This window comes from Melospiza melodia, chromosome 4, assembly GCF_035770615.1.
Source record: "Melospiza melodia melodia isolate bMelMel2 chromosome 4, bMelMel2.pri, whole genome shotgun sequence".
NCBI classification, from domain to species: Eukaryota; Metazoa; Chordata; class Aves; order Passeriformes; family Passerellidae; genus Melospiza; species Melospiza melodia.
The window spans coordinates 16954145-16977421 of NC_086197.1; the positions used below are offsets into that span (position 1 = coordinate 16954145).

The 23277-nt window shown below is 44.7% G+C and overlaps 1 protein-coding gene across 6 annotated transcripts in view; it reads right to left on the bottom strand.

Moving 5' to 3' along the window:
* Nucleotides 1-9431: 9431 nt before the first annotated feature.
* The window catches only part of DENND5B (DENN domain containing 5B), a 105814-nt gene continuing 91968 nt past the window's right edge, over nucleotides 9432-23277 (bottom strand). For all 6 annotated transcript variants that reach the window (XM_063154051.1, XM_063154046.1, XM_063154050.1 and 3 more), the window contains 9 exons: nucleotides 22344-22472; nucleotides 21507-21628; nucleotides 19709-19854; nucleotides 17939-18057; nucleotides 16702-16889; nucleotides 15406-15488; nucleotides 15134-15260; nucleotides 14231-14405; nucleotides 9432-13387 (listed from right to left, as the gene is read on the bottom strand). In XM_063154051.1, coding sequence (XP_063010121.1) covers nucleotides 13204-13387; nucleotides 14231-14405; nucleotides 15134-15260; nucleotides 15406-15488; nucleotides 16702-16889; nucleotides 17939-18057; nucleotides 19709-19854; nucleotides 21507-21628; nucleotides 22344-22472 — 1273 coding nt within the window. In that variant the 3' untranslated portion in view covers nucleotides 9432-13203. The remainder of the gene's footprint in view (nucleotides 13388-14230; nucleotides 14406-15133; nucleotides 15261-15405; nucleotides 15489-16701; nucleotides 16890-17938; nucleotides 18058-19708; nucleotides 19855-21506; nucleotides 21629-22343; nucleotides 22473-23277) is intronic.

The window sequence follows — 23277 nt, forward strand, 5'->3', positions numbered from 1 at the left end:
TAAGCAGCCATTCATAGCAGGTCTGCAAAACAGGAGGAGTTTTGTTTGTGCCATTCTTTAAGGCAGCAGCAGCTCTTTAAAGCCTCTTTTATAAGCTGTGGTAAATGGGCTCCCAGCATGCTCCTAACACCGAGTCAGCTTGTGGATGCTGACTGGGGCACTGGAAACAGCATTCCTAGGGTGTCCTGGGAGAGAGACACCAATGGCCGCACTCAGGAGTCAACTTCAAACCAGCGGCACCCATTTATCTACCCCTCTACTGATTAAAATGTCAGGATGTGAACCTGGTGCAGGCTGACTCAGTTTCTTTGGGAATGACTGGAACAGCTCAGTGCCACAGTCCCCTTTCCTTAAAAACCCCCTGCACAGTGCCCCTGTCCATAGCCACAGACCCCAGAGCTCTGCTGAGCACAGTGTGGGTTTGCAGGCTCTGTGCTGTGACAGTCCCCTCCCAGGCTCCCAACACTCCTTGCCTCAAGGCTGGGATGCTCCTGGCTGGTTTCTACATCCATCCCACCTCCTGGGGATCCATCCCACTTCCTGGGGACTCACTGATGCCTGCACAACTGTTTCCTCCCAAGTATTTTGGTGTGTCTTCATGCTGCCAGCTTCTGCTCTGCAACAGCACCCCTCCCTGCCAGGTTTGTGTAATCTACCGTCACCACTGCTTCCTGCTCCACTGGTTTGAATTCTTTCAATGCAGAAGAAGACTCAGACTCCCCTCCAAGAGGTAGCTGCAGTCATGCTTCAGGCAAGTCATCCTTTAAACAGCCCAGAGGCAGCAGTTGTGATAGCAGTTACTCATTTTCCATTCACCAGGACTGTAATGGTTGGTAGACAATCTGCCTGTGTGAAATTCACATACAGCCCTGGCAAAAACACTGAGAGTAGCTGGCTGTAGCATCTTAACTGCATTTCTCAGAGAAATTTAGGCTGAGTTGCTGGAGTGCATCAATGGGGGAAGGAATTCCCTGCTAAGGAATCAGTCTGATGTGGTGGGGGTTGACAGATTTGAAAACATCCAAAAACTTCCTGAGGAAGCATGACATGTTCCTTTCACTGCTAGCTCTCTGCTGGCACTCAGGGCTTATAAAACCCACCTGTTCTATGTGTGCTCCTGGCACTTCCCTCTCCTTAAACTGGAAATGAGAGTAAATAATTTCTTTGAGGTAGTCAATAACCTGTTGCTAGAAAACTTTTGTTTCTCTCAAGTAGGATCAATAAGCCCAGAACAACAGCCACAGGTAATTAAAATAGCACTCAGCATCAACCAGTTCCCAAGTACCTGTACCACAAAATGATCTTACAGCAAAGGACCCTCCAAAGTGCTCATCAAGGACAGCATCCATTCCACACAGCTGTCCCAAAAGAGACACAGGGCTGGCCACACATGGTGTGTGAAGCAGAGTGGATTTTGCATTTCTGTCCAGGGAAAATAAACTGCACCATTGTGACCAGCTAAGAAATTAATAAACTGCATCATTGTGGCCAGCTAAGAAATTAACCTATCTCTTACCAGGAAGCTGGGGCTGGCACAGAGACCATGCCTTGTTCTCAGGTTGTGAGTGTCTCTGACCAGCAAGAGCACATCCAGGGGGCTAAAGGCAGCAGGGATTATCTTTGGGAAGGCAGAAGGAAGCAGTACCTGGATGTGCAGACTGGTTCTGGTGCAGAGCCAGCCAAGCACACTACAGTTATTCTCTGTTCAGGAATTGGAGGCTGCTCTGAGTGGATGAAAACCACCTGATCTAGATTGTATCAGGTGAACCTTAGTAAGAAGGTCATAAAAAACCTGTCAGCTTTCATGTCTCATGCTGTTCACCAACACAGGATGCACGGGGTGAGACAGAAAGTGAGAGTGATAGAAAGAATAAATCAAACTGGTAATTACTACCTGGTAATTTCTTCCAGACTGTGCAGTTTGTAAGTCCAAGAGCAGCTTACTCTGTATGCACCCAGGTTAGCTGTGCAAACTCTAGGTGCTAAACAAGGCTGGATCTGGCATAAAGCAACATCTTGGAACAAAGTTTTTCACTAGACACAGAGATAAAATCTTCTCCCAAAACTAAAACTAAAAAAAGAGAAGAACTGTGATTTTTGGTTTGACCAAGGCATACAATGATATTTTTGATCCTAGTCTGCTTGCAAGATGGCAAACATTGACTTAGGGGGGTAATTGTGCCTCTGGATCTGATTCTTTGGGAGAAGTAACTTAAACTGAGATTATAGAATGTGATTAACTCCTGCACAATGCAAAGAAAATGCATTTTCAAACATCTGTTCTCATCTGGAACTTTCACAAACCCTTTATGAACTGTTTCAAAAGCCCTGCTCACTGTATTATAACATTTCCCTTTTAGTGAATGGGAAATGCTTTGTTTCTGCATTAAGGCAGAAGCACTTCCCCAAATGTTCCATATTTCAAGAAACAGGTATTTAGGATGGCTCCTGCTCTCTGCTTTGCAAGGCTACAATATGCACGTGGCTTTACGTGCTCTTGTTATCCCAGAGTTCTTAGTTTAGTTACCTTTAGAGGTTTTATATATTCAGATTAGAGTGCTCAAAAATTGGATCAAATTCTTTAAGCTAGTCTGGCATTGCCACAGCTGAAGAATTAAACCAGGCCTGTTCCATAGCATCTTTATCAGGTGCAAGGAACAAGTAAGGAGTTCCACTCACTCACTTTTGCACCAAGGTTCATTCTGGTTCATTCTGTGAATGAAGCACGCTTGGATTTTGATATAAATGTGAATGCACAGGAGCTGTGTCCTAAAATTGGACTTGACTTTATTCCTGGCTTCACATTCATGTTTTTTCCCTTTATTTTACATAACAGCAGATCTGCTGTTGAACAGGCATTGTGCATTTAGACAGAGATTCAAGAACACTCTCTTGTCTCATCAAAACTTTTTCTCCTGCTTTGATGTGTTTTGTCTTCTTGTTACCTTGCTACTTGTGCTAAGAACACAATGCCCTTGGAAAAATCTTGTTTCACTGCATATTCCACACCCTGCATATCTGTGCTAACTCCAGAGAAGGGCAAAGCACAATGCAAAGGTGCTCAGAGTGCTTTGGCCCCTGCCAACTGTTTGCCCTCTGAATTTCATGCATTTTTAATTGTACACACTTCTGTCTGTCTCCAACTTAATGCTTTCATGAAGAAAGCCTGGTATTCACTTGATTTGCAGCCATCCACTTCTTCACAAGCAAAGTCCTGTTTCATAACAGCCTTTCTGTAACTTGGGTGCTGGTTGTACCACAGAACAATGTTTTAATAAATGTTATTTACATTTTTCAGGCTAGCTAGAGGGGTTTTGGTTTTAATTAGCTGAGTAAGAGAGTCATGAGTTGTTATGCAGACACAAAAAGAGCTGCTACCATCATCTCCTTACCCATGGCTCCTGTGCCAACAAAGGAAAAAATAGTTTAGCCCCTTGCAGGCAAGTATTTCTTTGAAAGAGAGGAAGGGGAAATTGATTAAGATGTTACAGTGTGTGTTGTGCCTGGAGTTCTCAGTAGTTTTTCCTTACCTGATTAATTGCCTAAGCCAGGGGTAGAAATTCACTTCAACATTTGGGAGGAGCAAAGGGAGTGCAAACCCTCCTGCCAGCTCCCCCAAGCAGGGCCTTGCTGGGGGAGGCCAGAGGGGTTGCATGGGAACACTGCCTGCTGAGAACCACTTCAAATGAATGACGGACTCCCTCCTGCTCCTCCCTCTTGCTGCTGCTTCCTTCTCCTTCCCAACCCTGATCATCAGCACAAAAGCCTCTCAGAATCCCCCTGCTTGTGACATTTGGAAGGAGCAAGGTGCAAGGGACAGAGGGACATCCAGGGAGTGTGGTGGTGTTCTCAGGGGTACCAGGATGAGGGAAGAGACGAGGATCTGACTCCATGTTTCAGAAGGCTGATTTATTATTTTGTGATATATATTACATTAAAACTATACTAAAAGAATAGAAGAAAGAATTTCATCAGAAGGCTAGCAAAGAATAGAAAAAACAAGAATGATAACAAAGGCTTGTGTCTCGGACAGAGAGTCTGAGCCAGCTGACTGTGATTGGCCATTAATTAGAAACAACCACATGAGACCAATCACAGATGCACCTGTTGCATTCCACAGCAGCAGATAACCAATGTTTACATTTTGCTCCTGAGGCCTCTCAGATTCTCAGGAGGAAAAATCCTAAGGAAAGGATTTTTCATAAAATGTGTCTGTGACAAGGGAGCTCTGTGTGGAGGACCTTGCTCAGCAGCTCAGCTTGTGATATCTCCAGGAACATGGCCAGCTTGGGGGATGAACCAGACAAGGCATGAGGCTTACAATGCACTGTATGAGTTGCATTTTGGTAGCCCTGCACCAATTTTTGATGAAAGCTTCCCAACACTTTGGATGCTCCCAGGAGCAAACAGATCCGTTTGCTCCTAGGAGCATCCAAAGTGTTCAATCCGTTGCAAACAGACTGAACTTCAATGTCAAAGGAAAACTTAATTTGGTTACAGGCTAAGTGCAAGTGAAAGATGGATGTGTGCATCCTGCTGAAAAATGCCTCTGATAACGAGAGGGGACAAAAGGGACATGGCTGTCCTCTGTGCCCAGGTCCTGCTCTGCCCTGGGGAATGAAATGGGGGCTCAGATTTGCCCCCACTTGCTGAGGGGGATCCATCTAGAGCACCCTGCACTTTGTGATAAGGCAAACCCTGCTGTTCACAGCTCTACCCAGAGTCTACACCAGCATTCTTCACCATCAGTGTCCTGCTGTCCCATCCTGTGTCCTGCCACTGCTCTCTCCCAGGCTATCTGGGCTGAACAGAGTAACACCAGGCTGTCCAGTATCTTCCCTAGCACAATTCTGGCCCCTCACAGAGATAACTATTTGTAGTTAAAATGCTGAGATCATCCAGAAGCCAACTCTTATGTGGAGACACGGGCTGTCCTAATAAACATTGTGTGTTGAAAGCAGCAGCAACAACAGTCATTTTAAGATTTTCCCAAAAGAGGGTTGCTTCTCTTCTGTGCACAAACTAATAGTTTTTGCAGACTACATTGTTCATGAATCCCTGTCTAAACTCATCAGTTTTAGGAACTTTCACTGACTTCAGCAAGACATGGTGGATCAACTTGTGTTTGCACTTCCAGGACACACATTTGTGTCATAGACATATTTTATGGAAAATCCTTTCCTTAGGCTTTTGCCTCCTGAGAAGCTGTGAGGCCTCAGGAACAAAATGTAAACAATGATTATCTGCTGCTGTGGAATGCAACAGGTGGATCTGTGATTGGTCTCATGTGGTTGTTTCTAATTAATGGCAAATCACAGTCAGCTGGCTCAGACTCTCTGTCCAAGACACAAGCCTTTGTTATCATTCTTGTTTTTTCTATTCTTTGCTAGCCTTCTGATGAAATCCTTTCTTCTATTCTTTTAGTATAGTTTTAATGTAATATATATAATAAAATAATAAGTCAGCCTTCTGAAACATGGAGTCAGATCCTCGTCTCTTCCCTCATCCTGAGACCCGTGTGAACACAGTCACACATTTGAACTGAAGATCAGCTAGCTCATTCCTCACTTTTTAGCATTGTGCCAGTTAAACAGAAATGACTAAGCCCAGAGCAGCTATCCTATTTCTCACTGAACACAGCCCTGTCTAGCACAAATTCCTGCTGACATCTGAAATTCTCTCCTAACAAAGTCCATTCCTAGGATGAATGAATAGCTTCTCTGGCCTGCAAGTTTTTCCTAGTTCTCCTGTATTCCTGTCACCACGAATGGAAACTTTTTCCACAGCTTTAGGAACTTAAAAGCTGGGCAGAGCCATAGGGCGATGTTTCCACTTCCATTCCCTGAATGCAGTTTTTCTTTAAGCCATTTTATGGGCTGGGGGAGAATATCCTGTGCACCACACCCACTTCTAGCCAGCCTCACACTATTTATACAGTCAGGAACCACAAACCATCTGTGAGGAGTTCAGATCTCAGGCAAGCCAGTAGCCACACTGATTCTGAGCTGCAGGGCTCACATTGCATGGTCCAGCTTAGAGCACATTCTGTTTATCCCATGGGGCAATGACAGCTCAAAAACTGCATGTGTGCAAGAGATGAACTCAGGTGAGAGCACTGAGCACAAGAAACAGGCTAAGGAGACTCCCTGGAAGAGTTCACACTAGCTCAAGTACAGAAGAAGAGTTATTTGAAGAGCCTTTAAATGACTTCCCAGTTCTTTTGAAATTGAATCCATGCCTTTAAAAAAACCCCACAACCAAACACCAGCACCAAAGATGGTTCTCAGTGTACTGACCACTTCTGATTACCATTGGAAATCTCTCCCCAGCACCTCACAGGTCTTCCAGCATGCATTTTCTGGTATGGATGTGGTGGATCTGGTGTGATCTATTTGGGCTTGCAATGACTGTGGGGCAGAGAAAGGACAAGATTAACTCAATGTTCATTAATGTCTGTACCTCCTACAAGAGCTATGGACTCAAGATGAAAAGCCATGGAAAGGTGCTTTTACAAAATATGTTTCCTCCCTTTTGGTAGGGAATCACTGCCATCCCCACACAACAGCCAAGCAAGGATTTTTATGCATTTTTGCAGTGCTTAACAACATTGCTGATACCAACCATAATTCCTGTCTTGTAGTTAAGTAGGAAGAAAGCTTGTTCTTCTGTTTGGACAATTACAAAACTCTCCAACCAAACACAGCTTGCAAGCCCAGAATACCACAAATCAACAGGTTTCACCAATGCCTTTAAACTGGATTTAACCACAGATGAGACCTCAGGGCACTTCAGTCACAGCAGCACTGAGAAGCAGCTCTCAGCCACACAGCAGTGGGTGCTGCAGGGGCAGCTGCTGACCCCAAGGATGGACAATCTTCCTTGCTGAGGCAGAACTGGCTGCAGCAAAGTCCCCCCACTCTGTACATCAGCTCCCTACCTGCAAGATGGAATATGACACAAGCAAACTGGGGCAAGCCAGAGAGACTTGCAAATTGAAGCCACATTTCCTGGTCACTACTGTGTGTCTCTGTAAGAAAAATAAGGAATTTGTCTTTTAAAATTTATATCTAAATTATCATTATATTGTAAAAAATAAAAAACCTGCCTGAGTCCATCACATTTAGATTTTACTCTTGTAAACAGTTTATTTTTTTTTCATGTGTAAATGTATCACAATGGATCACTTGTGTGCCTTTGGAGGAATGAACACTCTATGGGAGGACAGTGCTGGTGGGAATATTCACAAAGATTAATGCCTGCACAGCCTCCAAGGGCAAGCTGCCTCTGTTGGGCTTCTTTAGGCATAATTAAAAGCAGCTAAGTGAGGCCTTGCAAGGCCTACTGAAGGAGCCCAGCTCTTCCCACTGGCTGCAGGGGCAGGGAAATGGCTTTCCTAGGCTAGCACCAGCTTTTGTGGAAACTTCTTTGAAAGCAGGAGAATGCAACATCTGGCTGCTACTGAGTTTAATTTTAGTTTAGATTTGTATAATTTTCCCTCTGACCATGGGAGCAGAGGAAAATCTGCCCCTGAATGTCCTGGGTGAAGATGGGGACATCTCTTACAGATAATTCTGCTACTCAGTGACTGGTGTGAACACCTGAGTCTCTCTTAGGCAAACCACAATTATTTTACACTTATGGATCTCACTGAATCCATTACTGAATGGTAACAAGGCAGTCATTAGATCACCTAGCAGTGAGCTCCTTTTCAGCATGAAAAATACACTGTGGGTAAGGATCTGGGGGGTTTGCTGTGTTTCCTCCTAAGGCTTTTCCCTCTCTCTCCCCTCAGGACAAAGCTGGGCTTGGTTCAAGGCAAAAATAATTGTCCTGGTCATATTCTGACAGAAAAAGTTCATTGAGAGGCTCTGAGATGCCCTGTGAGGTGTGCAGGGATGCAGATGGGCCCTGTGCAGCGCAAAGCCCTCCTGCAGCTCCGCTGACAAATCAGCAGTGGCTTCAGCAGAGAGTTTACCACAACCAGCCACCAGATAGCAGACCCAGACAGGAATTTCCCATTCCCCTCACAGCCTGTGCTGGGCTCACAGCAGCTCATGATACATGACTGAGAGAATAGCAGGGGAGAAATCAGGAATGTCAGCAATGAAATGCTCCCTGACTGCAGCCACAGCAGCCTCTGAGCTGATGGGGTCACAGACAGAGAAGCAGCTTCACTCACCATTTCACTGAACACATTTTTTTTTATTGAACAATCTTACCAGAAATGCTGGAAAGGAACAAACCAGATTGATGAGCTACTTCAACTCCTACCCATGTCAGTTTTCTCAGTTTTCTTCTATTCCTCCTTTGCAGAAAACACTGCAGTGCTCCCAGACTGCATCAATGACAGCACAGTGGAGAGGAAATTATTTGCACTTGCTCACCTGGACAAGCTTAGTTCTGCCCTACTTCCAGTACTGACTGCCTTTAAGATGTCAGATCTCTAATTTACACACATTTAATTTACACACATCTAATTTACACACATTTATTCAGGAGGTGTAAAGGCATGGCCACCCCACCCACTGACATTTGACAATAAGCAGCTCTATAGATTTTATTCACATCTATAATGTTGATAAGCACCAGTATCATCACACAACATATTTCAGGATTCCCACATATATGGTCCCAAGCTCTGAGACTTTCAGTCCTCTCCTGAGATTCTCTGCCTCTTCTAAACAGAGGGTTAAAGTAAGTGAACAGACACGCTGCACCTCACACGTGCCATGCACATACTCATGCAGGGCTCTGCATTTCAAACTGTCAAAGTTTCCAAAAATTCTCCTATTTTTGCCAATTCCAGCATATTTGAAGCTGGGAGGGACATGGGGGAAATTTCTGAAAATCTAGTCCAACTCAGAATAGAGGGCATTTCACTACCTTTTCTTTTTCTTTGCACCTTTTTTGTTGTAGGCATCCATCTCTTGTCCTTCCACCCTCCTCCCACAACATGCTGCCTGACACACTGGAGAGCACAAGCTTCATCCCAGCATTCTAACCCTGAGTTCAAATATCAGAGCAACTCATTCTGAGAGGAAAGAGACCCTTTGCTACAAGTTAATCCCATCCTCCTCCGCCAGATACCAAGGGCAAAGCAACCCTGTTGCTGAGCAAACCTCACCCTGGTAAGAGCTCAGCTTCACTGGGATCCCATTTCTTCCCTGTAATCAGCCACATTTCCCACACAAGCCTTGGAATAAAGAGCTGCTTGGGCTCAGCATGGTCTCTGCCTCCCCTTTGTGCTGGGGAGGCAGAAGGGCTGGTTTTGGGAACAGTCCCTCACACCCCTTCTCCAGCAAATTCCCAGTACCAGAGTCACCACCAGCTGGATCATTCTGTTTGGTTTGCTCCCTCCAGGCTCAGAGCAGCTCCTCAGCTTGAGACCCAAATCTCTCGGTTCCTCTGCAAGGAGAAAGTGACACCAACCATTATTGTCACAGTTTTATTTGTAAAGGACATAGCATGAAAAGCTGTATTTCAATGTACTTCAAAACCTGAAAAACCCATGTCGGTTCGTGGTGTGTATGTTAAAGTGCTTGATATAACAATATTTTACTCATGTTGTCTTGAAAATAATCCAGTTCTTATTCAGTTAGTAATAATGTAAAGACAAAATATACTCAATGGAGACATTTAGGGATCGTTTTAAGCTATACAGGGCACATTTGTACATTTCAAGTGTAACACACAACATTTCCCCTCACAATGCGCACCTTCGTTTGATTGAAAGAAGGAATTCCCTCAAACACGCTGCAACTACCCTAAAAACACATCTTTGAACAATGATAGCTAATTACACAAACCAACTTGGAATAAACATGAGCAGATTTTTCACTAAACAGTACAACTTCATTTATTTCAGAGAATTATAAATACACATTTTGTACATAGTGAGGCATTAGATTCTCTGACTCCCTCACGTTACCATGCTGGCTGTTAGTACAACTGGACTATGCAAACTCAGACAACTGCAGATGGGCATTGGATAGGAATTATTTTTGTTTTTTTACAAAGCAGGTATCAGAGAGCTTTGGTCTTTTCCAAGATTCCCTTTCTCAACCAAAGAAGGTGCTTTAACACTGAAGCAAAAGCTGTGTTAGCTTAGAAGAATCCTGATGGGTTTCTCACCATTCTAGTGGGTAGAATGATTTCTGTAAACCTTACAGAAAAAAACCCTCACAGTTTCTAATCAACAAAAGTATTCCACAAAAAAAAATAAATTATACATAGTAGAATAAAAATTCACTATGAAGAACCATTCTCCCAAGACTGTCCAATAACTACTCCAGGAATCTGAGGCACTCAGCTGTGCCCCTTTCCACATATCTTGGGGTGGTTTATTGCCTGCAAGGAAACATGAGACATACACCATTTTTATTGTATTATTATTAATATGATGTGAAACCTGACAAAACCAAACAAGTCAACACTTGCTGAAAAAGCTGAGGTGAAGTTGTGTTAAGTGCTAAAGGTTTCTTAATGTAGTCTGAAATTGGAAAAGGCCCTGATCTGAATTTTAAAAATTCTCAGGTTTGGACTTCTTTTAACTTAAGAAAGACTTAATGTAGTTATTGCCTTTTTTCTCTGTATGTGGTTTATTCATTTAAATGAATGACCTTTAGAGGTGCCTACATTTCTCCTTTATCCTGCCTGCACTTAACCCTTGCCATGTCAGATGAGTGTTACAACTGCTCCAGTCATACACAGCCTTTGGAGAAGTCTGCAGCAATGTACTTTGGGAAGCTTCCAGCCTGCAAATGCAGATGATGCTGTGAAGAAATCCAAGCACTAAAGAGGTGGTTATTTCAGTAAAATGAAATAGTCACTTAGACTGGGCTGGGCGTGAAAAAAATCCTGTACAGCAGTCATTAGACATGAAAGGCCTGAGTTGTAATAGAAATCAAAACATCCTAAGCAGTCATTACCAAATAATGCTGCCACATGGTTTCTGGTGCTAAATGTATAATTCATTGATAGAGTTAAGTACAGGGACACATTTTTCATTTTCAATTGCTGCTGAAGGGTTGTCATGCTTTGCCTGCTGACTTTAAGCAGACATGCCTGGCTACACAGAAAACCCTAACACCCCAAATTTCACATTTCTGGAAATGTAAGAGATGTCACACAGCTGTGGGCTCTGGCTACTAACTCGAGACAACATTCACAGCCTTTACATTAGTTACTCACACCCACAGCAGTGCCATGGCAGTGCTGCCTGCAGTATTTGGGATGAGTTCAGTCAGTTTAAGGAAGCACAGGCTCAGGAGGAAAGATTGGTTATTGAAAGCTGGAACCCTCACTAAAGTGGAAGGCTCCTTGACAGTGTTATTTTACTTCTTTTTTAGAAACAAAAAGACTTCTATAACATAAAACTCTCCAATGAAACAAAGTTATGAATGAAGAGTTTTCTTCTGGTTGGGAGCCTGATACAAAATTTTGACACTGAAGTGAGTGCTGCTCTAAGAATCCAGCAGCAAAGGGACCACAGGAAAGCAGAGAAACTTGACAAAAGGCAGGTGAGAAAGCAAACCTTAATTTTCATTCTCTTTCTTTTTCCTTATCTCCCATCTCTCTTTCTACCATGTGCACACTATGCCAAGACCTGCCACTGCCCACCATTGCCAAGCCCCTCCTGAAGCCACTTGAGAGCACAGGGCAAGGCAGCACACCCACAGAACCAGTCAGGGGCTCTCCCAAGCCTCAGCTGACTGTGAGACCTCCAAAGAAAGGCTCAAGATTATAGGGAATAAACAAGTGAAAGCAAAAACCTGTATTTAAACTAACTTCCAAAAATTAAAACCAAGTGAAGCTAACTGTGTCATCAGACCCTTCCAACTCCCATCCACAAGAATGGAAAATACACTCTGTATTTACTGCATGGTGTTCACAAGGTGATTTTGATATAATCTCTTGTTCAATTTGTATCATACAGTTGTTCCCAGCTCCTCAATAAGAGCTGTATCTCCATATATACACTGTATTAGTGCATACAAAGAAAGAGTGTAGGAGAGAAGCCTCAAAATACCAACATGAGATTTTTTTTCCCCTCCTTTTGCTTAATTCCTTTTCATTTTGTAGCTGGATAATTGAGAAAAAAAAGTCATCCTGGATCCTGTACTCCCCTAGGAACACTCATTCTGCAGGATAAAGGAAGATTCATCACCTGTCAGCATTTCAAAGCCAGCTGATACAGTTTGGTAGCACAGCAACAGCAGCGTTTGTTGCTCTACAGCAATGATTCTTCTCAAGTACAGCAAGAATTTGGCATAAACCAAACTCCTCATCATGAGAAAAATAAAAAGGTCATCCACAACACAAACTGGCTGAGGGTGAGGGTGAATCATGAGAACATCCAGACAGGGAAGGGACACACTGAGCGAGTCAAGCAAGCCAGCATTCCCCATCTCAGGCTGCAGCAACAAGGCTTCCAGGGGTGTCTCATCCTCTCAGGCTCTGAGGCTGACAGCAGTCCTTCTCTCCAGTGTTTAAGCATTCCAACACTTGTTTCCCCTTTTGAAGATCAACAGGAGTGACACAAAAGACCTTACAGAAAAAAAAAAACAAACCAACAACTCACTGCTTCCATGCATGGAAGGCGAGTCCTTGAACAAACAACAAACTAAGAGAGACTATGTACAGTAGGGTAAACCAGCATATGCTTACAGCATTTCCAAGAGTGACACGATCACAATGGCTACAGAAGGATATTTGCTGTATTAATTTGCAATACCTGAAAAAAGCCCTGCTGAGTTTGCACTGTATTTACACGTTGATTGGCTTCTTCCTCGCAAGCAAGTAGCGGCATCCCTTCCCACCTTAGTCCTTCCCTCCCTCCCCCAAGTCCTTCCCCTGGGTTTAAGCTACTCATAGTCAGAACAAGAACATTCACCCTAAGAAAAATTTCTTAGAGTAATATAATTTCTTAAAGAAAGATAGCATATTTACACACATCTAACACATGAAAATACTCTATTTTTTTGTACTAAATTTCTGTTTCAAATAAACTACAATACTGCATCTTAGCTTTCTGCAGCTTTAGAGGCCAGTCCCCATCGGGCACAAGCTGGGCTTCCCAATCCTGCTTCCACCAGCAGCTCTGCCTTACAGTGGTGCACTACCATGGCATTCAAGTCCTGACAGGTCTCCAATTGTGGTTTGCTTGTTTGGGAAAGGAGTAATGAAGTTCTCAGCAAAGCCACGCTAAACATCCACTCCTTTAATGAGTGACCCTTCTAGGATGATGTTGAAATCCTGCAATGTCTGTAGGACCCGGATGAGGGAGTTGACAGTCATGCGGTCCCGGAGGAGAGCGTTCTCCTCGTACATCCTGGTGATGGGCGGGCACTCTGCCAGCAGCGGGATCCACTGGGACAGCAGGTGGTCCCTGAAAAGGGCAGCACAGGAATTGCTTTAGCACCAACAGATATCACACTGGAATTCTGCTCCAAGAAGAGCACAACCCAAAAACATGCAGCCCCTTTTGGCGAGCGGTGGGTGTTGTTTGCACGTACGAGTTTGCTGCGTAATCGCAACCCTTGATTTGGTTAGTAAAATACTACCCACTGTAGAAATGAAAATTGAAAAGTGTTAGCAGAATTGGACATTTGTAAGAATTCCAGAACATTTTCAGATCAGGAATAGGGAAAGTAAAACTCAAGGAAAAGCTGACAGACTGTTTGCCAACCGGTTTTCCGAGTATCCAGACAGATAAGACAAAAATGGCACTCATTTCTAGATATACCAACTTCTACCCTCCAAAATACAACTAAGTCCCACCCTCCCACCCCTCCCCAAGACAGAAAGTACCCTATTAGGAAAGAAAGGCTCATCAAGAACAGTTCTGTCAAAATTATAACAGGCATCCCATTTTCACAAGCATTTGAATGAGGATTTAGAAATTCACTAGCTCCTGAAAAGGAACTCTGCATTCTCAAAGTCAGTACTTCATCAAAAATAGCATTTCAATAGATTTCATACACATGACTGTCAAGCTAACAGCTATAAAAAAAGCTCAAAACATTTTTAGCAGTTTAGACACTAGCCATGTATTATTAGGGCCTCTTTGCTCCAATTTTTGATGTAGTACTAAAGCTGCCTAAAATAGACACTGGATAATAGATAGGTGTGAGATGTCTTAAAATGGAAAACTAAAGGCAAAAACAATGGTGGAAAAATATTCTTCTACTCTAATGCCAGAGGACACACATAATGAAGAACAGTTGGGTACCTTGTCCCCAGGCAAACCAGGATCTGGAATTTGCCATCCTTTCCAATGTTCCTTGGAGCTGTATTGATGGCATTGACATAATGACAGAAGGTTTTGCATGAAGATCTCTGAAGCAGAAGGGCCTCCTCATTGTCTCCAATCTGATCACTGGTTTCAAAGTAAGCAACAGCTTTCTCTGTGGTAGGGAGAAGATCAGAATCCAGTGAAAAGCAGCACTTCATTGTGACACAGGATCACACAAGGGAATGAATCCTTAAAAACCAACCTGCTGAGAGATATTGCACAGTTCATCTATGAATTCCTGACTCTGAAGACCACAGGCAGGTGGTCACCTCCACCTTTGCCATGGCATGGCACTGGTCAGTCTGGCTGATGTCTAACACAGCTAACACCAAGGAGCAGCACCAGAGCACCCCTCAGTGGTTTCACTCTAAGTGATACCACCAGCAGTGATTTTTCACTTTTTCTGAGTGAAACACCCTCAGGCTGAGCATCTCTGCCTGCAAGCCTGTTCTAAGGGAGGAAGTACATCTTAAATTACCCCTACACAGGCCTGCAGGTAAGGATCACCAGTGCAATGATTAGGAGAGTTCTCACAAAGCAGGAATCCAAACCTTTCACTCCCCGCCCTTTCCTAGCTCTCCCCCCTTATTGCTCCTCTACTCCAACCTCCAGCCTGCCTTGTTTGAACTAGGAACTCATAAAATTTATGTGCAGACTCACACTCTTCTCTTACACAGAGTTTAGTACTTCTCATCTGCCATCAGGTTTCTTACTGACTTTAAGCAACCTGGAGCAGGTGTTTGGCAGGAGAAATGGCGCCCTAGCTGATGAGGATCCAAGGTCTGTGTTTGAGGAGTCATTTTGCCCTAAACCTTCTCCTCCAAACCACATCCAGCTTACCTATGAAATCCCAGATGAAGACATTCTTGTGAAAAATGCGAGCTGATTTGAAGCCATGGTGGAAGACCTGCTCCAGGGCTGCAACCAGACCATTTTCCCCACACAACAGAATGGTAAGGCTCCCTCTCTGTGGAAAAGGGAGAGCAGGTTAGTACAACTTGCCTTGTCTGGATGCCAGAAACTTCTTATCTAAAGGTAGTACATCTACTGGTACTTTAGTGCCATTTCTGTTTATAAAAATTTGCAGGCAAGTAATGAAAAGCAGGAATTACCTCTTTCTCTGGTTTGTGGAAGTGTTTCACAATGTTGTTCACAGCTTCCCCGATTCCCTCTTGGATCTGCCCCGCATTAGGCTCTGTGAAATGATGGAGAGCAGACCAGCTGAAGGTTAATCTTAGCTTGCTTGTCATTTCAGCACTCATGTCCTCTAGTTTTACAGGAGCTGGACAGATGTATGAACAGGATCCACACTGTCCCACCTCTGTGCTTTAGCAGAGAATGCCTTGTGTGACCCTCACAGTCCCGTGTCCTGTTGCAGCCAAGTGCAGTTACTCATAAAAGCTAATTTTAGGGATGTGAGGTCGATGTGCCCTAGGGTCCCTGCAGAGATAAGCTTTGCCAGAAGGCAGCTCCCAGCAGCCACATCAAGCTCTGAGCTGCCCTCAGACTGCAAAGTGAGCTGGGAGGCTGAGCAGCACCAGCTACTGCAGATTCTGCTGCCTCCTCCTCCCTCATCTCATATCTCCATGCTCCAAAGAAAGAGATTATTATCTCTCAACAGTCAAAAGGGGACTTTGAAGAGGCAACATGTACGTCACAGAGCAAACACCAACCACGGAAGGCAGGAAAAGCTCACTGGCTTGCAGCTGCTGCTCTGCACCAAGCCTTGCTTCAGGATGAACCCTCCTGTTCACAGAAGTGTGGAAACCCAGGGCATTGGGAATATTTCTCTGTCTGCTCTGGGGTGCTCTGACCCCCAGGGGAGCACTGACTTTGACGCTCATTCATGGAGAAAGTTTCCTACACTTCAAGATAGACTGGAATCCACAAAAGAGTGAAATAGATTATGGAGAGTAGTGTAGGTGTATCACTTGGTGAGAAATTTAGGATTTGGGATTTTTAGTATGTTGTGGATGGAAGCAATATGGAGAGCACAGGGTGTTGTCCTGGGTTTTATCTTCCTTCTTCTTCATGGGTTTGGGGGCATTTTGTAATTGGGCAGAAAAGTCTGCATTGTGGGTTCTGTGGGATCAGTTATTGGGTTAAAAGGGAAAATAACCTAGGTGTCAGTTCTGAATTGGATAGTTTAGTCTTAAAAGACCTTGTAACAAGAGATTGTTGGCCATTTTGTGCCTTCTAATGAAAAGCTGCCCAACTTACAGTAGTGAGACTGTTTTACTGATAAGAAATAATCAACACTTGAGTCCGAACACAAATTACTCTGTCAAGTCCCTTCAACCCAGACCCAGAAAAACCAATGACTGGTACCCCCACAGAGAAGCTTTTTTCCCCAGCAGCTGGCAGCTGTTCCCTTCCCTACAAGCCTGGGGAGGAAGGCAAGGACTCACTGGTGTTCCTCCCCGTGAGGGAGGTGATGCTCAGGCGCCGAGTCACAGTGGGAGATTTCTGCTGGGGCGGGGTGCGGCACTGCTTGCCCAGCTCCTCGTCGGACGTGGAGGACACCAGCTCCCCAATGAGGATTCTCTCCAGACTGCCATCATCCACGCCTTTTCCCAGCCACCGCCCACAGGGGAACCTGCACACGCCCAGGACAAGCACAGGTCAGCCACACACACAGAGCAGCCTGGTCTCAGAGCTGGGGACAGCTGGCAGCCAACAACACTGCTAACAGGGATGAAGAACCATCTTTGTTTGCTCCCAGAAAATTCTCACCAAGCACAGCTCTGCAGGAGCAGCCCCTGCATCACAACTGATCGTCCTTAGAAACAGGGAAATATGCAAAGCTTGTGTTACACATATTTTATGGTTTGCATCTTGTTTTCTGCTGAGTTATTCTGCACTTGTACCCACAAATGATATGCAGCCTTGAAGAGCACTGTGATGATTAACAACCAAATCCCCACAGAATTTCCACCCGGCTGTGACATCTCCTCCTACTCAAACCTCACCTCTCATTTTACTGCTGTACCTTTGGACCCCATACACAACCCTAATGAAATCCATGCACATGTCCATACCCAGTCATTTTATCCCATGTTCTCCTTTTTTCCCCTCTACACTGCGGCCAACTCTGAGATCTGGAGCTCACCTCTCTGAACTGCAGTTTCCCACATTCACATTTTTAACAAAAACAGCGTCTGCTTAGCCTTGTTTTGCAAAACCAATGGTGAATTAGGAGACCATTTTGACACAGAGGTATGTGCTCAATGTAAGATTAAGAAATCATCAAAATTTTGTATTTTCTTAATATTTTCCCCAGACCGTCATTTCAGCTCTTGGAGTTTCAAGAGTCAATTTGTGCCCAACTTTACCCCACTACTTTAAATCAAGAGATCTAATTACTAGACACAATCATACCAATCACTTCAAAAGTATCCATACTGTCTGTCCTGTCTCAGAAAGATGCAAAGAAAATCCTGCATTCAAATCTCATTAAATATTTATCAGATTATCAGACTTCAACTAGGGCTACTGAAATGACAGAACCAGGGGGGTGGGGGAGACCAACCCAACCCTATCAGGGACTCAAACCAGCTGCAATCAGAGTTAAAGAGAAGGTGAACGCCTCCTTGCTTTCTCTAAATAAAGAATTTCAGACAAGAAAAATGACAACTTGTTGCTTACTTGTACGTGTGTCCTGTTATTTCATTCCTGACCATGACACAATCAACCAGCCACTTGGCCAGCAGCCCTGAGTTGTCATGACCAATCTGAACGGTCGTCAGCTTCCCCAAGTTCTGGCACTGAAATGAGTAACAGTTTTTGCTTCATTTCAAAAAGAACAGACAACACACACCCCCACCACATGCAGGCATATGGTCAAATATAGGCTTTTATTCAGTTTTCTAGTTCTCTGTAGTTTACAGAACAAGTGTTTTCGACCAAATATGCAGAGTATTTGCAAAAGCAGCATAATTATTTTAAGACAAGAGAAAAAGAAATAAAACTCTTAAAAGCTTGTGGAGAGATTATATTCTTTGTTGGGATCACTCACTCTGAATATTTCTGAGAAGTATTAATTACATGTTTCTGTGTAAGGTGATAAAAAGGCGTGCTTTTGCAGAAGAAATAGATCTTTAACACAAACAGCTTTTCAAAAATCCATTTGGGGCATACTGACCTTCAGCTGACTCACTCCACACTATGCAGCAGTCCCTAGATCCTTTATTATCTTCTAAGATTGATTTGCTTATTGTTGGCCCAAACAAAAACCACTAACATGAGACTCAGCATCACAAAGACACAGAAGGAGGAAAACAAGGCACTGTGAATTCCAGAGCAAGATGTAATTGTAGGTGGGGCTGGCAACAACATCTGTTAATGTCACCTTAACACTTTCCTTGAAATACCTTGGTTTTCACTGCTTCTGATGCTGCCAAAAAAGCAGCTTGGGCTGACATTTCTACAAGTGGGTGGCTACCCAAGTTGATATTTTAGGAAAGCTTCAGCCAAAAGAATAATCCCGAACAGAAACAATATGGTCCTTAGAAATATCTAAATATGTCATTTTGCCTGTTAGAAGCCTGGAGATCTTTTCTACAAAACAGTAATATCTGAATGATACGTGGGCATTTATCTCAAAAATATCCTCTCTTTGTCAAAATCAACCTGTATTTGGCAAGGGGCTTTTTTTGCTATTGTTGTTGAAGATCAGTCTGCATATGCTCAGTGGATGCAACCTCAATTTCAGTAGCAGATTTTCCTACAAAATGACTCCTTAATGGATATGGTACAGCCTGGAGCTAGACGAGCTTGATGGGGCTTTCCCTGCAATTCCTGCTACCAGCTGCTTTGGCATGGCACTGAGCCAGCCTGAAATTACTGGGTGGGAAAGCAGAGGAGAAAGCAAAGAGAAAAAAGCCCAGCAAGCCCAGGGGAGAGAGCCCAGGGGGGATGGCAGCTCCTGGTGTGCCACAGACAGCACCTGAAGCTGGGATGTTGAAGAGCAATGCCAGACAACTGGCCCAGAAGAAATTTGGGACTGGCCAGAGGTCAAAAGGGACCTGGGTGGTGGTTAGTGGAAAGAGAGAGTGAAAGAAGGGAAGCTTGGAAGGGAGATGAGGAGGTGGAAATAAGCACTAAAAGGGACAATTAGGCAAGGAGGTGTGGAAGGGAATGAGATGTGGAAATAGATAGGCAAGGTGAGGAATTCTGGGCTGGACAGGGACAGCAGCAAGGCCTGTGGTTAAAAGTGGTGTGTGCTCACAGAAAACCTTCATCTCACACAAGAGGAGCAAGCTATTTTCCTGTACACATTTGAACCTATGTTCATAGTGATGCTGAAAATCAGGACAGACTCTGAAATGCTGTGCTCTTAAAAACCCCTTAACAAATTAATACTTATTTGGAAGCATATTTCAAAGCGTAAGGAAATTGTGAAGAGCATGTACTCACCTCAAACGTCATTTCTAGGTGGTTTTTAGGAATCTGCATGACACCACTATCTCCCAGCTCTCCTGACACACATATCCACGGGTTTGATGTGGTTATTGCATTGCTTAGTTTTTTGATGGGAATTATCACTGACCTGTAAGGGATCACTGCGAACAGGCAGAGTGGGAAGCACGTTAGCCTTCTTTTATTATTTTTCCTTACAGTAATCGCAATTTCTGGGGCAAACCACGCCTTTCCCTTGAAGGCAAGCTCTGGTTGCCGGTCTCGGAGGCGGAGGGGCCCCCTCCCGAGAAGGGCGGCGGTGCCGCACGGTGGAGCTGCAGCCCCGCGGCGGAGCCGGCACCGCACGGGCGGCACGGAGCCGCCGCCGGAGGATGGGGCAGGGAACGAGGGCATGTCACAGCCCTCCAACAGCCTGGCTGGGAAGGGACCTCTAGAAGCCATCTAGTCCAGCCCCCTGCAGGGAGCAGACTGCTCGCAGGCCCGTCCAAGCTGACCTTGAGCACTCCCAGGGATGGGGCATCCCATCCCATCCCCTGTGCCAAGGTCTCAGTACACAAAACGTGAAAAAAACTTCTTCCTTATATCTAACCTAAACTGACCCCCCCCCCCATTTAGTTTAAAAACATCACCTCTTGTCCTCCTGCAACAGGTAAATGATAAAATATTTGTTCCCATCTTTGGTATAGGCCCCCTTCAAGTAGTGCTGACACCACAGCCAGACTCTCAGGTCTGCTGTGTCTCTGTGTACATCCCCCACTTTATTCTTATTCCTGCTCTTAATCCCTTACTCTTCTGCTTTTCAACCTGTGCCACCCATACATGCTGAAGACAAGGACTGCCACCCACCCCAATTTGGATTTGGCTCTGACACTGCACCTCCAGCACTACAAGATCCACTCTCCCCATATGTTTCACAAGCTGCCTTTTGGACTGGGGAAGCCAAGCCAGCCTCTTTTATTTTTGTGTGCCAGCCAATCATACTGCACTCAAAAAATACCCTCAGATTCCAAGCACTTGTCCTGCAGAAGAAAGCTGTTAGGCTGGATACCCCACAGAAATAAGGTAATCAAGGATGAATAAATCTCTTTGTGCTGCGGTAGTTCTGGGGGATTTATTGCTTTTAGAGGGGAAAAAGTAGAATGAGTGCCTGTTTTGACAGCCATGTAAAACTTGCTTCAGTTCACTCTGAACAGGCAGGAAAATTAAAAATAATGGCTGCCCAGGTGAATCCAAATAATTAGGTCACCTAATGGGATCTTGCTTTTTCTGCATTGTCCTGTACTGGAGAGACAAAGATTCATTTCCAGATAGCAATCCAATCTCTGCTCTTCTCCTTACATGAGAGAGTGAGAAAGGGAATCTTTCTGGCATTTAAGAAGAGACAAAAAGAGATTTAAGATACAAAGAGCAGCACAAAGTATTTCATCCTCTAATCTTGCATCTCCTCCTCAGTCTGCGGAGAGCAGACTGCTGTGCACACTTAATGAAGGCCAGAAAGAAGCATTAGGAGGTAGAGGACTTGTCTGGGAGGGAAACTGAAAGAAACCACACAGAGAGCAGCACTCCCTGCTGATTGCTCTCCTTTGTGCAGTGCTCTTATCCAGAGCACTCCCACACAACCTTGGCTCTCCAGCTGGTTTCCCAGAGCAACACCCAGCACCCAGGAGCCCCGCAGCAACAACCAAGGCTCCCAGATAAGGGCTCAGCTACTCAGGCACCACCACCATCATCTCTTACAAACCATGACAGCAACTAATTTTTAGTCAGGGGGAAAAAAATTGATTCTCCAACTCACTGATCGTAGTGAAGACACTTGTGAAGCAGAAATAATCCACAGCATTGAGCGACAGCAGGTGATACAGAAACTGTTCCCGTTCTTCCTCACAGCGCAGGAAAGCGTAACGCTTGTAAAGTTTCCTGGGAGAAACAAGCACATGGCATTTGAGTTGCTGCTGTTGAAAAAGCACCAAGTATCTTAAAAGGTGTTTGAATCTCAAAACACCAAATGAAGAGTGGCTCTTAATGAGACATATGACCCCCCAAAACCAGAAGCTGCTAGAAACCCACAGAGGACATGTAAATGTGCTACAGATATTTTACAGAGCACTCCCACAGCAAGGCTGCTGAGTTATCTCAGTTTGGGGTTTGCTGAAAGCACAGGTAAAAACTAACACTAAAAACTAACACTACTCACAGCAGCAGATCTGAACCAACACACAGCAACCTCATTTCTTCCCCACGCCTTCCCACTGTGGAATGGTCTCCTCTAACAACCACATCTTCCTTCTGCTCCCCACTGTGACAGCAAACTCAGCAGGATGCACCAAGCAGCAGCTGGGGCCCTCCCACCACCCTGTCAGCTCAACATCTGTAGGGCTGCAGTGTGGCTTGGAGCAGTGCAGGCATCTGACCATGAACTAATGCCTCCTTCCTGAAATCTGTGATGTGCTTTCCATGCAGAGGAGCAGACTTTTGCCCTGCTGGGTGGGCAGCACCACCTCTCCCAGCTCCCCCCTGCCCTTCAATCACTTCTACTGGAAACCACAGTACCCAAACAGGGTGCCTGGCTGTACCCCAAGCAGCACCACCTTCACAACATGAAATGAAGGTTTGAAGGAAAGAGCTGGCTTACTTTGCAAGTGCCTGGTTGGAAAGCAGCTGCTTCAGGTGCTGAGACAAAAGCTTCTTCTCCAGAGAAAGTCTAATCCAGGCTCGGGCTCGCCCCACATCCGTCTTTATCTCACTCATGTTCTGAACGTGCCTGAAATGTGTGAGGAAGAAAATAAATAGATGAATCATAAAAATTCTGCATGCTTCAAATGGCAACATGCAGTGTGATGATGCAGCAAGTGAACTGGAAAATGTCTTCTGACATGATTTCTGGAGAGATCCCCAGCAGGGCCCCCAGAACCCTGCAGTGGGGCAATGAGATCCCAGGCTGGCACCAGGACATAGGGCAGCTTTTCCTGGGCATGGCAGCCCATAGGAGCTGCTCTGTGGCTGCCTGGCCAATGTGAGGAGGGGTAAATCTGCTTACCCCTTCATTGTCCAAGGTAGGTGCTTTAATGGACACTGCTAGGACTTAAAAACAGCAATGGGTTGTTTAAAAACAAGTGGCACCTTGTGAGACCCAGTTAAATCTCAGTTACACCTCAAGCTGCTGACCTGAGGTGTGTCTGGGAGGGCAGAAGACAAAGTCCTGAGGGTTTCTCCAAGCCACAGTGGCTCTGAAGGCTCTAACAAAGCCCTTCAAGAGCAGCAGCAATGGCACAGCTGAGAAAAGGAGGACTGCTGAGGCAAAAACAGCAGCAGGAAGCTGCAAGCAGAATCACATTTTTAGGGATAGAAGAAGCCTTCCTGTAAGTGATAATTTGAACAGCCCTCCATATGTTTTATCTGTAGGAAAGCAGAACTGTTCCATAGGGGATTTCTTCTACAGTTACGCGTTTTTCTTTTTAACCTTCCCACATTTCAGTTTGGAGAATGCCAAAACTCTAGCTTTAGAGCACAGGAGTTTTAGAAGAGGAAGAGAACTGCCACGGCAGGACAAAGCTGCTTCCAAAAAC